Raw genomic sequence first — 18,051 nt, 5'->3', positions numbered from 1 at the left:
AATGTACAGCGATACGTAATTCTGATTCTTTTAATAAATTCTTATTGAATAACTTTTACCTACTTAAAACTCCATAAAAACCTTATTATCTGTAAAATTTCTAATGGTAAAGCGTAAATAAATTAGATTTGTAACAAATTTAAATATTATAATAATAAAACAAATTAAAGCTTAAAATGGCATTCAAAATTAAATATAATATATAATAATTATTATAAATTATATTATATTTTGAAGATTCCATCATGTACATAAAATATTGGTAAATATTACGTATATATTATAATATAAGTATAATCACTAAACCGTATGTGTGAACGAAGATCGTCAAGAGATTTGGCCATGATAGCACGTTCTACAATATGTGCAAGACGATCAACATATTAAAACGACTAAATAAAAAAAATAAAAATAGAATAATAGCCATCGATTTGCTCGAAAAGTGTCTCATAAGAAATTTACATTGCGTGTTTACTAACCCTGTGCACCCACTCGATTGCAACCATAAACCACCATGAAAATGAAAAAGTCAAATTCTGTAACGTTTCAACAGGTATTTCTGAATTGTTCTATATATTTAAAAAAAAATAATACTTGAAATAAAATTTAAGTTAACCTGTATGTCTATTAATATATTCATTATTAAATTGTATCATTCATTTTGAAAATTAATTTAAATTAAAATTAGAGAAGTTACTGTTTCGTTGTCTCTCATTAAGCTTCATTATGCAGTTATTTATATTTTATACAAAATATTTCATTGTTTCAAATTATAATTATCCCGCATACCTCGAAAAAAAATAATATATAATATATACATATATATACTGCAGGAATAAACTTCGACAATGGTAATATTATGAGTACTCAGTTTTTTTAAAATTATATGAATTTTAAAATGTTTAGATTGTTTTTACATTTATTTGACTTATATATTTATTTTTATCGATTTTTAAAATATTTTAATCATACCTATGATCGCTGAAATGAGATTTTTTTAAATTAATAATTTACGTGTATGATCATATTTTAATTTTATAAAATAAAGCCATACCTATTTTGTCTGACTCAGTAATACTTTTATTTATTTTATACACATACATATTTGTTTGGAATTATATAACTGATATTATTATTAATATAATATTTTGTACTGTGGACTAATACTTAACTTTGATCTAATACTTCAATGTGATAATATACATATTTTTAATTTAATAATTGGAAAATTATTTTATAACATAATATGTTATAAAATAAATATGTTACAAAATATTATTTTGATGAACATTTGGATAATTTAACAATTATTGTTATTTATTAATAAAATAAATTTCTGTTTGATGTATATTAATTATTTAACAATTAGAACAATATTTTATTGATGTGTATTGCGTGTATAATATACATCCATGTCATGTGGTATATATTCTATATGTACATATTACACACACATATATATATATATATAGATATACGTTTTTGTAGTACCTATAATATTATTTCTCGTATGGATTGACTTACGATTTTTTCGTAAATCACGAGCATGTGCAAGACCGTATTGCCGTTGGTGTCCTGGTTATTGGGGTCGGCACCTCTCGCCAACATCAAACGATAGCTCTCCTCCTGGCCAAGACACGCTGCAAATGACAGTGGATATTCGCCCCAATACACGTACCTGCGATTTGGAAAATCGTTTATTTTGCGGTAATGTATAGCGCGTGCATGTGTTCGTTGATGAATCTATACTGCATTTGTATGTTTTTGATTTTTAGAACAATGACGATCAAACGTATGGTACAAGACATTTCTAAGAAGCTCAGATGGATAGGTACACATATCTTATATTGAATAAAACGTTTACTATATTTGTACTCGAGATTTGGATAAGACGAGTGATTTGATTAGGGTACGATGTACAAATCTGTGGATTAGTTAAACTCTGTATACAGGTTGTTTACCCTTCGTAATTGGTGTCGGGACACAGGTTCACCCATTCGTGGTCCAGCGAATCCGATCGTGAAGCCTTTTGATCTTCCGTACTCATGAAGTTCCCGAAACACCGTTCGTTAAGGTCAGCCCCGCTGTCCATTAGCACCTTCACCATGGCCGGATCTTCGTTGACAATGGCCATGTGCAATACGCTTTCTCCTGTACCAGAAATCGATTTAAAAACCAAAAATACCACTATAGTGTATAGTTTTTGTTCAGTTCCGCGGGGTAAAACATATAATAAACATAGAAATATATACATATATATACAGAGTGGTCCATTACGAGAAATGCACAGTTTTCAATTGACTTTTACTAAGGATGGGCATTAACGAGTTAAAAAATTAAAATTAAATTAACTATTTATCTAAATTCGTTACTTTTGGGTTCCCGATTATTTAAGTTCAAAGTTATTAATTGTTTTTTAATTATCGCGAAATGAACTAATTACATTTTTATTAATTTTGTTTTCAATTTTATTTTATTTTATTACATTTACATCAATTTTCTTTTCACGTCAAAAATATTTTGAGTTATTTTGCAGGTGTGAATTGTATTTTTATTAATGATGGAAAACTTCGATGATATACTTTATAAAATTACTGTATAGTAGTTTTACACTTTTGAGTTGGTAAAAAAAAATAAATTAGGATAGTTATATAAAAAAAATGTGTATTTAATTTAAATTTTACTAAGTTAACTAAAAATTAGCTCATTAATTCATATTAATTTATCTGAGATAAAAACGAAATTATTAATCAAATTTTTTATCGGGTACTTACTTATACTTTATACTAGAAATATCTTTACTTAATTCGTTAAAGGAATAAAATATTTAAAAATCCGGTGTTTAACATATCCAAATATCTTATTTTGATTACTTTAACCATGATTTATAATATGCTATGCGTGAAGTCAGTTATAACTCAATCAAATTATTTGTATCGGCTATTTATAGATATAGTTATACAGAACAAACACAACTCAAAAATAAGTATGCCAAAAGTTTTAGATACAATATAGAATATAGAAATAACATTGTAATTATTTTTATTTTAACCGATTCTAATGATTTTATTCGAGATTAATCGTTCGATCATAACTCACCGTAATACTCATCAATCATGTAAATGTCATTTACAAGTTTTGGATAGAAATGCAACAGCCTTTTGGCCAAGTCAGCGTGTATAGACGTAGCGTTGAGCAAACATAGATGTAACGCAGTTTCACCGACAGTGCCCCTTTCCTTCAGATCCCAGCACACTTCCCGGTACTGCACTTCTCCTGCGAGCGAAAAGTTTTCAAACAGTATTTGGGGAATGAGTCGCAACGATACGGTGCACTTACCTAGTTTTTCCAGTTCTTCGATGGTGGGAATGTCTTTTTCGATGTCGTAATCATTGGCGTCTTCCATGTTCTTTAACGGCGGTAGCTGTGTAGTAGCAAACAAATCGCATTAGTAACAGATATTATTATGGAGACTTTATGAGATATCTGACGAATCCCTGTAGAGGGATCCAATTGGCGGTGGAATTAATATTCAACAGGGAAAACAAAAAAAATCAGATTGACTCGGTTGCCAAATGCGTTTACGTTAAAGATTCGACGGGATTAAATTACGGCTAACTTATTTGAAAAGTTTTCACTGAAATGTTCTATAAATGGAACAAATAGCTGAAAAGTAGAAATTTCGGCAGATGCGCATTGTCCATTACATCATAAAATATATACGATCTACATTGCGGTTATTATTTAAATTTTAAATTTTTATAATTCTAGAAATAAAACAGAAATATCTAATCGACTAGATATATTTATTAAAAATATAAGAACATTGTTGTCCGTTCTCTATTTAAATATTGAAAAATTGATAGCTATTATAATATATATAGTATAATTATTATTTAGATCGAGATAATAGTCACTGAGATTTATTTTAATGTAGTAAACTTTTTTAATATAAAACTATAGTCTTTATTCATGATAAAATATGTTGGTCAGACGTAGTTGATGGTATTAATAATGTAACATCATTTTTTACTATCAGCCAGTATACAGCGTGGTTCCTTTTTAGTATATAAACACGAAAAACGAAAAACTATATTAATAAAAAAGGCGCTCAATTTTACATTAACATTGTTTTAGGTACATGATCAATGAACTTTTTGTACATACTATGGCCTAAATTATGTGCGTATTACCTTTTAAACGCAATAGTGTAAAATGTAATAATGTAGCTTAAAAGAAGATAATAATATACTGAATACAAATTTATTTGGTCAGTCAAGTACGTGGAAATGGCGACTGATGATGAACCTTTGAACATGAATTTTGTTTGATTTCAACTTATCAAGCTTTATTCGAAATAATATTATAACTACGTTTTATTAATATTCATCGTAACTCACAACCGACAGTCAAAGTGGTGATCAAATTTTCATGAATTTGGTAATATTTTATTATTTTTACATATTTTAATATTTAACGTGGCATGGCGTGACCACGTCGCTTTGAATTCGAATAATAATATACATTTGAATTGTGATAGTTGTTTAGAGACATGGACAGTCGAGACATATATAATATATATATGTACAATATGTATATATTGTTTTTAGTAATATTATATTGCAATATTATTACTCTGCACCGGGTAGTTGGCGTGTAATGGTGTATATACAATATATTTGGTATACCCCCATACATAATAATAAAATTACTTGTAATGAAATCGCAAGTCCCTAACGTAATATTATTACTTATTACTGCGAAGTATGGGCTTAACACGGTAGGCCTTTTCTACTTTACATATGGAAAATAACAGCCGTTAATTTATTATTTATGGCATGCGTTTTAAATTTCAAACGAAATAAATTACGTTTACTTTATTCGTCGACAGTGACGCTTTAATGGCGCATGTTTTCTCCCCCCATCCGTGCTAATCTTACGTTTTAATTTGTTATTCCACTCAGCAGTGTAAATTAGCATTCGGAAGTCGATTAATTTGTCGAAGGAGATAAAAAAAATAGAAGACAAAAAACAAAAACGAAAAACTACGTTTGCGCGCCGTCTTTTTTTATCGTTTACCCACCCGTGTTGTCATATTATTATTATATTTTATGTAACACAATATTATGATATATACGCGCTCGCACAACACACACACACACACATACACACACCGACGGTGTTTCCGAGCGACAGCGACCGGAACTTTCGCTGTGATGTCAAACAGATAATTGAAATAATTATTATTACGGACCGAAATTTCATGAACTGCTTTCAACTCAATTAAATTCGTAATTTTCCAATTAAGTAACGGTATTGTGTTTGTCGCGTGTAAAACATTAATTTATCGTAAATAATAATAACGCGCCATCGTCGCCGCCGCCGCGGCCGTATTCTCGATAAAACGCATTGCACACACACACAGACACACACGTGTATATTTATATATACAATATCTCGCGCACAAAAGCTACACGGCGTTTGTCTACACTATACATATATATTATAATATAATAATGTGTTACTATACAGGTACGAAGTATATCGTTTAAGCTCGTCACGGGCGAGAGATATAACTTTTTCCCTTCGCTTTTGCATTACAATAACATACATATAGGCATAATATATATATATATATATATATATGATATTACGGCGTTGTGTGTAGTGCTGTTCCGTTGATTCGACGCGTTTCGCCGTATACGCGAATCCTTTTCGCGAAACGTCCTCGAACGCGACGCACAATAATAATACGACGACGACGACGACGTACCTATACCTATAATATCGAATATTATTATTATTATTATTATTATCGGTGTAGTGCGACCGCGAATTTATGTGCACGTCGTCGTCACCGTACACGCGTATTGCTCTATATATACCCGCCACGCCACCGCCGCGATCGTAATATTTAATATTATATAACCGAATCGTTGGGCGTTTCATACCGATGGCAATATTTAAACGGCGTTGTGTGCTCCCGACGCTTTCCGCAGAACGGTATATAATAATATATTATAATTGTTATCGTTCATTGTCGAGTGACGCGTCACACCGCACGTGGGAAACGCCGAGAACTCGTTCGATATTATTCGTGTAAACGCAGTACTTGTACAGAGTGTGATTTATCAGACGCGCTCACCCCCATACTATAGTCGTCACTTACTCATACGAATTTATTCGAATTCCGATTTTTGGAAATTCTAAATACATTTAAAAAACGCCGTTTTAAAATTCTTGTGATTTCTTTTCACTACTTAAGGTATGTTATTTTGCATAGACACTCACTTCTGATTTTCAAACGAGAGCTGCCTTTTCTACTGTAAATTATTTAGTGGATAATTTTTATAAAGAATTCGACGTATCAAAATCAATATTCGAACGAGTAATTTATGAGCTATTTTACTTTATTCATTACTAAGGATAATAATATGTTTGAAAGATAATATATATCAATAAATTATAAAATTAATACAAATGTTCGGGAGATCGTATTATCGTCGCGTTAATGATCATAATATTACAATTATTATTATTTTACATGTAATCGTTGGTTTTATAATAAAAAACAATTATTTTTACTATACAAAACCAATGCTTACTATCGTCATATACAACTATTGTTGGTTACCTTAAGTGTAGACATATGTATAAGTACTGCATATTTTATAACGAAATGATTAGCTGTTTAATTAATACTACGTCTATATTTGTCACACAAAATTACATAAAACTTTAACCGAATTTTAGGTGAGCGATGCTTTAGGGCATCGTTCCTCTAATTGTTGCGTAACTTTAAGAACACGGTCTAAGGGTTGGTGTTATACGTCAGCTATAAACTGGATAACATAATAATAATAACGTGTAAAATATAATGCGTGTTAGAAATTAATTGTGTAATATTATGTGCAACTTAATGTTTGCAAAAAATTCTATAATTAGTTTCTGTGGGTTATAATTTATTATATTATTTATAGTTAAAATTAAAGAATTTCATTAAATATGCATTAATTGAATTTTTCCCCATTTGTATGAGTCATTATAATATATAAGTAATTAAAAATGTATTTTAAAACTTTTACAAATTAAGTTAAGTACAATTAGATATTAATAATATTATCGTATTAATAAACACAGATAGTAAAATTGTATATTATATCCAACATCAATATTATATCATATTATTATTATCATTGTGTGTTAGTTATTATTTAATATTTACACATTCGACAAATTTATATATATTGAAATTTATCATTTTTAAATTGTGAATGCAATCTTTACAAAGATTATAATCGACTGTTAGTCGTAGAGTTTTTTTGCCTCACATTGCAGTGAGTAAGCGATGGCTGATGCGATTATTTTTTTTTCACCACGATTTTCTGCGTTGTGTGCGTGTATTAATTTAGGTACAAAAAAAAAATAAATAAAAACTCGTTAAAGTCACAAACTAAAATATCAAACGCCTCCCAACGATACCACACATTTTCAAAACTACGGCAGAGATTTTTTAAACCGTTAAAAAGTGAAATCGATCGACCGGAAACTAGGCGGTGGTCCTAAAATATACGATATGCCCTAGCATTTTTTTTTTGGTCACTGCGCGCGCAAGTGTGAATGTTGTGGTCGTCGATTATTGCGGGTAGGTAAATATTATGATGTATGAAATAACGTGTACTACTTTTTCCCTAGTTTTAATCACAATATCATTTATTTTTTTCCCTAATTCTTTTACCTATTGAAAGAAACTGTTAAAATATTTAAATCATGCTTAATGTAGCTATATTATATGTCCTGCTTTTAAAAAAAAAGATTCATGGCATTTATTATATTATTAAAAAAAGATTAGGATAAATAACTGTTTATTACTTTATTAAATTCATATAATCATATAAATATACGTATACATAGGAGTATTTGGTAATAATGATAAAATAATAATTAAAAAAATTGTCATAGCCAATAAATATATATAGTATTATATATATATTATATATTAAATAAACAATCACCGAGAATAAAGCTTTTGAAAAGTGTTGGGTGAAAATATTTACATAACTGACTCTTCCATATTAAAGATTTCTCGTTCGTAAATATTTGTATGATTTATGTTTGACAAGATGTATCAACACCTGTTATATTTAAAAGCAGATTTATTTAGTCCTCAACAGAAATATATAGATAATAATTTGGTGGACAATCAGTTCACTAAACTGTTCAAGATTCGTTCTATTTTAATTTTCTAGTTTTTAATGAATAAACATAATTATGAAATATTATAACGATATTAATTATTAGTTTTTTCACTAATTTTAAATTTATTTTGGTTTATTATTATGTTCTACTATACAAGGTATAACAGAAAGACATAACAAATAAAAATAAAAAATTAATACAAGTTAAACATTTGAAAAAAAAATATGAAAATTAAATGAACAACAATATATAATTTAAGATTTATTCATATCTAAAAATTCCCAAAAGTAATATTTTGAATAAAGTTATTACGTTTCAAATTAATTAACTTATAAAAAAAATAGATATTTAAAAAAAAAAATTTAAGTAAACCACGACTTAAATAAATGTAGGTTAACAATTTTGAATTTTCCCCAATTAAATATAATCAAATTGTATATTTTTTATTTTCTATTTATATAAAAAATAAATAATAATAAAATATTGATTATAACAAAAGTTACTTCATTAGCCAGGTATTTTTGTTTCACCCCATATCCGTATTGCTGTCATTTTACAAGCAAAAACAAAAAAATTGAGGACAATGTATTAAAAATAAAACTAAAATTAAAATTTACAAACGTTCTCAGGGGCAAAAATTATACACACGTTGGTCATGCTATATTATATTATATTATAAATTATAATGTTATAATTGGTCAGTCACGAGCACTCGGAAGCTTAATGGGACCCTTTACAGCAAATTTATACCTGCGATCAATCTGATGTTCATTTTATCGAATGGATGTTTAGTACTTACGTGTTAGTTCAACACGCATATCTGTTTTGACAATGGCCTACCATAAGTAATTCAAAGACATATAATAGTATCATATTAACCAGGTTGTCGGTAATTCATATCCATATTAATATTCGTCATTCGCCATTGTAGAAGATTATTTTAATGATGGTATTAATGTTTTATTATAACATTCGTTAATTATAATAATTGTACACCGTAGATACACGATTAAATCAATATATATGCGCATATTTGTTGTGTATATATTTATGGAGAATCGTATAGTCTGGAAACTTTGATAATTTACAAGTCTACCGACTACCAACGTAATTAAACTTAAAAGTTAAAATAAATTTATTTTTCATATTTTGATTAATTAATAGTCTTGGAAAATTGTTGGTTTATTGTATAAACTATTTTTAAATGGCTTTTAAAACTGTAAATATTTTTTGATTCGTTGTTATTGTACAAGTAAAAACTAGAAAATAACAATCGGAGCGAATCGTCAAACAAAAATCCGTATAATATAGTCTTTAATTATAAATATTTTAATTTATCGTCGTACACATTGAACCATCATATATTATAATCAATTATTTGAAATACGCTTTTGACAAATGATTTATTTTTAGGCTTAGTAAATGATAAGAAATCTATTAAATTATATACTATTTACTATACGTAAGCCCTTAGACCTAAATGTAATTACTAAATTACCTATGAGTGAAAAATGGTACCCATTACCTACCTACAGCTCATCGAATACGCTTACGTGTATATAATAGTGAATAATTGTGTTATTGAAACCATGGTTCTAGCGATATGGTCAAAGGAAATACTTTCGAAAATTCGATTTTTCAGGTATAACCAATCAAATGAATAGTATTTTCAAAATTAATGATCAAAAGTACAAAAGTGAATTTTAAATAATTTATTTTTTTAAATTTTATTGTAAAGCTTACAATTTGTAATTATTATTACGATAAGTATGCATGTGGAAGTATATAAAGCTTGACATAGGTACATCGTACATGATAAAAGCAGCTACCCAATGGCGACACTTTATGGCTTGATTTATATGAAAATTAAACACATACTACGTATAAATAATGTAATCATCTAGTTTAAAATAAACAAATGTATAATTTTTTTTATAGATAAAGAAACAAGTTAATTTCCAGTTGAAAATATTAATAACATTTTTAAAGCAATATTTCGTTATACATTTAAATTTTTTATCGTGTTAGTATTTTTTTATTAATCTTATATCTACTTCAAAGTTTTAACATGGCATAAAATAGAGTATAATCATTAAATATTTATATTTTAGGTGTATTTCTATTATTACAGTACCTATAGTCACGAAAAACGAAGTAGTTGTGGTGATTGATTTATTTACGAATACAATACAATTTGGTGCATATCGATGTATTGTTATAAGGTGATATTTGATTTTAAAAAAAATTGATATATAAATAAATATAAGAATAATTTATATATACATCTAAACTATTAAGTCATTTTTTTTTTTAATAAAGCTGACACCAAGTGACATAAATAGAACATAAATTTATGAGATACAACTTACTTAAAAATTTGGTTTGGAACGAAAATAAAATTTACTAAGAACAAATACAGCGGATAGTCAATTGTAATTATTTAATATAAAATACAGAAAAATAATTCTACCTATATTAATAATAATATAATTATTATTTGCGTAACTATCTATTTTTATAAATCGTCATCAATTCTACCTAGTAGAGATTTTATCTTTTTATATTAATTGCAATTATATTTATATAACTGTTAACTATAATTTTTTAATTTTGTAACAATCTTATATATATCAATATTGAATATGTATACTGTGTCTTTTGGCAACCCACAAGGTGGGCAGTCTACCTAATATAGTTGTTATGTATATATATAATATATCTATTCCGATTAAAATTTATAAATTATTTTAGATTCTGAGTGATGGCGTGATGCTATATAATTAATTGGTCTTACAGTTAAATAATTTTTCATTTACATATAAATAATATGTATTTATTTTATAACATTTTATTTTAGACATGACTTTTTCGAGTAAAAGAAGTCACCACACGTTGAAGAATAATATTTATTATCATTATTGTTAGTTCACAATATTTTACAAAATCAATAGGTATTATACACATTACTAAATCATAAATTGAAAATGCTTTTGATAAAATATCCTAAAAACCCATCAATTGTAAATTATCATTAATTTGGATTCATTTTATATATTATAATTTATAAACTACGTCAGAAAATCATTATCATGATTTCGTAAAAATAATTCATTGACTCATTAATATATTTTATACGATTACGAAGTATTTGTATAGGTTTGTTTATTTCAATACAACTAAATTAATGTCAGTGACATTTTACGTACTTATTGTTTTTTTACCATGCTTTTATATATATTTTTTTATATTTTTAACTCACGATTACCTATTATTATTTATTATTCAATTTAGAATTGAGAAATCGTTCATTCCTATCAATCACAAGAGGACTAGATGTCTTATATTTATCGAAGAGAACATGTGGAAATAATTCAATCATACTAGTTTTACGAGAGGAGTGTTTTTGTGTTTTCATTAAAAATTGTTGTAATATAAGTTAGAATAGTTTGATACTTTTTTTTTAATGAACTAAAAACGAATATTAATCACTTGATAGTAGTTGTCGAACTATAAATATTTAAAGTTCAGACATGCATAGAACGTAGAGAATTAAATACATTACGTCACGGAGATAATATATATACTTTGTATCACACCTTCTGATTAAACTTTAAACGTTAATTTAGTGAAATAACGGCATGATAAATTTTCAATTACGATACGTCAAAATATTAAGAGATTTTTTTCATTTATTAAGAGCTGTATTTGAAAAATCAAAAGTTTTTACTGTTTTTGTAAACAATATAATGATAGTTTGAACATGAAAATTAAAACAAATGAATATGTTTGTTTAATTAAAGAAGTTAAAGACAATTTAGCAAAACTAGTATTATTAAATATTTAAACATTACTTGATATTATAATTATATTCTGTTTCGTAAAAATGAAATTATATTTATATATTTTAATACACAAGTATAATCATTCATTTTTTTCATAAGTGTTGGTATACTTTTTAAACTTATAATATAACTTGTGCCATGCTGGGAGGAAACGGAAAGCTACCGTGCTTAAAACCGTTGCTAAAAATGTCAGTTGGTCGTCCATTTGAAACCTTACAGTAACGTTTAACACCCCCTTGATTTTCAAACTAGGTTATACTCTCATCACTTTTGATAAAATATATATCTTTAAAATCTTAGGAAAATTTTGTTTATGATTTTATATTTAATTGTACACACAAATTATATATATATATATAAATATATGCACGCAATAATTTATCACACTATATCATTTAGTTCGATAAATATTTTGCTTTATAATATTTTTTTGTAAAACATTAAATGAAAAAAAAATCAGTGCTCGTAAGTCTTTATTATTTCCTTAGCTGTATACAACCATTTTCGACCGTTTAAAAGTTTAATGCTTTATGACCAGTTCAAATAGCATATCGACGACACGTAACCAATACGAATAAGTGGCAAGTTCGATTTATTTATCTGAAAGCAATATCTTGTTCGCTCTAATAATAAAGTCTTATTCTTTTATTTTATTTATTTGATCACTTTTTTAGTTTTTGCTAACTACTATTATAACGACTTTACCTTTGACTACGCACGTAATGAAGTTTTTATCTCATATGAAAATCAATAAATATTTCCATAAGAGATTTTACAAATTTCTATTAAATTTATGAAGAAACGTTAAATGTGGTATTTTATATACATTTGAATATTCGTAGAATATGGATTGTGTTTTAATAAATTATCGTATTCTAAATCATATGCTGATTTTTCTGATTAGGAATCATGATTAAACAGTTCAACATCACCATTTTATTCACCACCCCAAATTTAAGTAACCTGGTTAGGTTTCTTTCAAATTTAATTTGTTATTTTTATAAAGCGATGTATGATCGCAAAATGTGTATGAAAACCAGAATTCGTCTGTCGGATTACGCGTGTTGGATAAATAATTGCCGAATTAAAATTTCATCTAAAACAATAATTAACGAAAAATAAATAATTGATTATTATTAATAAACTATATTTTGAGGGTTAAACGAAATCACTGGGTAATGCATTTTTTGCAGTAAGTTTTAATTTGCAGTAATGCAAATGTAAGTTGCGCTAGATAATCTATTAGCAGAATAGGCCATCCACTGAAGTGCCTCAAATCCAACTATCCCAACAGTCATCATACAACAATCGCACTTATTGTAAATATTATTTTTATAAATTGTGTAATAAAAAAATAAAAAAATATTAATTTTGAATTTATTCACTGACCCATCTCGCTCGGGAACGATCACGATTTCTCAGTAATACGAGTTTGGCGATCGGTATCATTCTGCCTTCACCCTTGTTGTACAGCATGGGCTCCACTTGGGTTTTGATCGCGTTGTCCAGCTCGGTAAAATTTTTCGTCTGCACAGCTTTCTTCATCAAATCTACAAGAAGACCACAACCTAAAAGGACGAAAAAAAATAACCGCTTTTAGATCGTTATTGAATGGGAAAAATAATATCATACTTGGCGTGACCAAGCGAAGGTCGTACGAAATTCATATTGATTTACAAATCGGAACATGGCAAGAAAAAATTTCGAATTGAATAACGTGTGGACGCGCGGAACGGAATTCTATATAAGTAGAGTATACGTTTTTTCTTCGTGTTCGATATAAGTATATATAAAAAAAAAATAACTAAATTATTAAATAGGTTTTATTGAGCTAGACAATGCGTTATTAAATGAATAAGACTCCGGAATACAATGCCGCCTGTATAATTATATTATTATGATAAATAAATGTCGATGACACGAAACGGATGTACCTGCGAGTATCATATTATTATTATTTGATGCGGATGGAGTTTATTTATCGATGACTACGATTAGTTTGAGTATAAAATGTATATTATATAATATAATATATTATTTATACATACACTAAGACGATGGTGAAAATAAAAGGGATATTTAATGCTTTGCTCAAGCAGGCATAAATTTAAGCCGCAATAAATGGTACGCGTGTAATATAATGGAAAGAGGATAACTAGATTAACATTAATTCTGTGTATACTTTTCTTTTTAATTCTAATCCAAATTTAATTCGTTGCACATATATATATATATATAATAAATTATAATACGTATAATACCTTTACACCGTATAATAATATATATTTATATTATATAATGTAAAATATATACTCTTCTGTGTAGCCATCTCGTAACGAAATCGATATAAAGGACATTTCATTTTGTAATAAGTAATTTGTAATTATTACACTACAACAAAAACCGTCCCGGGCACCATTCTGCAGGAGTTTAATAATTTTTATAATTTTCATGAGCAAGGGTATCGCAGTACCCGGGACGTTCTCACCCCAACAATATATCCGGTGCTGGTGAGCGGCATACGGGATATCTCGTTTTAACTGCATCTATAAAATGTCTATACTTATGACTATAACTGTTCACCCTTGATTTCGTTTTGGTTGAAAATTCCCATCTGGACGACCTATTATAATGATTCCGGGAAGTAAAGGTCGTGGCGCTGTAATGTTGCATACTGTATTAATATTTAATAATTAATAAAGGACGCTGTATCGCCATTATTGGTTCTTTGGGCGAGAGGCGCAAGGATGATTATTATTCTTGATATTGCGTGTACTTTTGAGTGCTTTTACACTTTGATCAATACATTTATAATCCATCTATATATATATATATATATATGTATACAAATCAATTGCCGCATGCGTGAAAAAATTATCATTTGAGAACGGTAACATATTGATAATAGTTGATAAAATGTATTTCAAGTTGCAACATCTTTTTTACTTGGCAAATTTAACCTGTATAATTCTTTGACTTGATATACATTTATTTTAATTGTTTAGAGTTTAGGTCGTCACTGCTTAATATAATTTATATTTATAAACATATTGAAATATTGTTTATAAATAATTCAAATTATTATTTTAATTGATAATATACATGTCCATTTTATTATTTTTGGAATCGTCTATTCTTACAAAAAAATAAATAGTTATTCATTTGGATCTGTAATTTTTGAGACAACAGTTAGATGCGATATCCGGTAATTAATGATTTTTTTGTGGTCAGTTATATATATATATATAAATATTCATGAGTATTCGAGGAGCTTTTGAAAACAAAACATTATTATTTTGTTTTTAAATGTATTATATTTATCTTACTTTAATATTTTATTGTTTATTTTATAATAAACGTCTTAAGTGTTATTATTTATTTACAATAATAATTGTTTTGGTACTTATTTTTTTTTTTTATATGCCTAAGTTATAATACATTATTTTGATGTTATTTTAACTTATAACTATTTTATATGAAGTACTGTAAATAAATATTTATGTTTCATATTATATCTGGAATGTATATAGTTTAAGCAATAATCATCACATAGATACTATTACTAATGATAGTCCTTTAAGAATTATACATTTATTTTTAATTATAGCACTTAAAAATATTGGTTTTCATTTAAAGACCCATTCAATAGGTTCGATTTAATGCCATGGATGGTCAAGATAAACCTATAAAAAAAGAAGATAGTTAGACTTGGTTTTTTTATTAACTTAATACTGATTTTTTATCGACTTGTCTTCGTCTTACATAATAAAATAATTAAATAATATTTTAAAGAAATTTAATTTGAAAACTTCGATTTTAACAAATATTTATCACATTGAATTAATGTAGTTCAAAATATTTAAAATAATTAATTTGGAAAAGTGTTTTATTATTATAAAATTTTAAATTTGTTAAATTGTTTTAATCAATTTAAAATAAACACTTTATGTATAGTCAGTGATTTATTAAAAAACAAAAACAATTTCCTCTAAAAACTTTATAACATGAACATTGTACTTACCATAACACATAATTGGGTATAAATCATAATAATTAATTCCTTTTAAGTTGTACTCTGTATGCATTTTACAGTGACTAATGAGTTAAGCGATATGAATTAAATTTGTAAGTTTGTTAATAATCTTTATTTATTTTAAAAGCAATTTTGTTGAAACGTCGTAGTAGTTTGAAATAAGTGATTAAAGTGGCAAGATATTTTATGAACCAACATCATTTTGGATTATCGCAAGAAAAGTTTAGAAACCTTTTTACATAAAATGTAATTCTATAATATAACATCATAGAACCGAGCGAATTATATGATATTAAAACGCTATATATATATAGGACCATATATTTTATACAGATGAATGCTGAACCGAAATAACTTATATAAAACGTTATATAGTGGTATTAGCTGTTACCTAAATACTAATATTGTATTGTAAATATTATAATATTATACTATTGTAATATTTTGCAAGAAATTGTTTTGAAATATTGGTTTTAAGTTAATATTTTTTTATATATCTATTGTGTATGAACACAAATATATTAAATCAAACTATTAATAATTCAGTAAAAATATAAAATTATTATAAATAACTACGCTTAGCTAACACATACTTTGAGAGGAACTTTGAATAATGACCTTGGGATATTATTGAAACGTTCCAATGTCACTGATCGATTTATTAGAGTTTTAAACGTTAATATTACAATTTACAATAGATATATAGTAATAATAATGTATCTATAAATGAAGATATAATAATATTATTAAATATTATATTTTACTGTTTTGAATTGCTCATCTTATTTTATATGTTGAGAGAACAATTACTTAAACAACAATAATATAAAAACTATGTTGAAAATGTAAAGTTAAAAATTACATTTAAAAACAAAAGATTTTTAAACAGTATTGTTACCTAAAATTGTTGCACTTTCAGCAACGATTTAAAAAAAATGATTTTGCTCGGGGAAACTTAAAATATTGTTTGACATTAAAAAGATTTGAATTATGCTTTACGCACGATGTATACCTAACTAGTATTTAAAATTGAAGGTTATGTAGTTATAATATCATGTACTCTTTCGTGTTTGCAATTTATCTACTATTGATATTTTACTAGAATAACAAAACGGAAATGTTAATATTATACTTTTAAAATTGTCATTGGCTCACTATAAATTACCTATATGACGTGATAGAAAATATTTAAAACACCAATTTTTTTTTTATTAATCTCTGCCAGTTTTACTGAGATTTTTATTCAAATCATATTAAATCGTCTACGTATACCATATTTTTTGTTATGCACTCATTTGATTTAAGTGGCAAAATATATAAAATATTATGTGTGTGTGTTTTAAATTGGATAGTGTTTATTAGGCCACTGAATATATTATAATATTGCGGAGTATCTATTATAGCTGTGCGTCCAACACACGACAATATGCGATATACGAACCTTTGAGGTCGACTAGGTTGTATATCTGCAACGACGAGGTGTCGACCTGCTTCTTGACGCCACTGGCCACGTTGCTCTCGGTGTTGCCCATGTTCCGTGGCGGTTTTCACGGGAGCGTTGACGAAGACGACCTTACGGACACCCGACCGGCACGGCGGATATTATACGCGCACTTTCGTCCTCGTCGGCGTCTTCGTCGTCGCCTTGGCTGTATTCGTCGCGAGATCCGGTCGGCCCGACATGCATGACGTTAATCCGATTTCGCAGAGCGCGAAGCTCGGGCAGCCATAACCCCCTCAGCCCCTTTATCGTGTACCTGACCTGCCGCCACCACTACATCGCCCAAAACACACTGCCACCCTCCGAGTCGGGGGTCGGTAGGGAAACGGATAAACGTTTGCCGCGGTGCCAGGTGCCGACCGGCACGCTAACCTGCATCCGTCGACGTCGCGCGCGTGCATATATACAGAGAGTATATAATGTCATCGTTTTATAGTTTCGTCGGAATTCGATGAAACGGCAGGTATGTTGCTGCC

At 27.7% G+C, this 18,051-nt stretch overlaps 1 protein-coding gene across 1 annotated transcript in view; it reads right to left on the bottom strand.

Moving 5' to 3' along the window:
* LOC132922208 (transient receptor potential cation channel subfamily V member 5) overlaps positions 1-17,789 on the bottom strand; it is a 47,684-nt gene extending 29,895 nt beyond the window's left edge. Inside the window, 6 exon segments of the mRNA XM_060985611.1 lie at positions 1,525-1,678; positions 1,962-2,151; positions 3,100-3,276; positions 3,340-3,424; positions 13,431-13,609; positions 17,516-17,789. Coding sequence (XP_060841594.1) covers positions 1,525-1,678; positions 1,962-2,151; positions 3,100-3,276; positions 3,340-3,424; positions 13,431-13,609; positions 17,516-17,606 — 876 coding nt within the window. The 5' untranslated portion in view covers positions 17,607-17,789.
* Positions 17,790-18,051: the final 262 nt, after the last annotated feature.

Source organism: Rhopalosiphum padi, chromosome 2, assembly GCF_020882245.1.
Source record: "Rhopalosiphum padi isolate XX-2018 chromosome 2, ASM2088224v1, whole genome shotgun sequence".
Taxonomy (NCBI): domain Eukaryota; kingdom Metazoa; phylum Arthropoda; class Insecta; order Hemiptera; family Aphididae; genus Rhopalosiphum; species Rhopalosiphum padi.
This window is presented reverse-complemented; position numbering and strand designations above follow the sequence as displayed.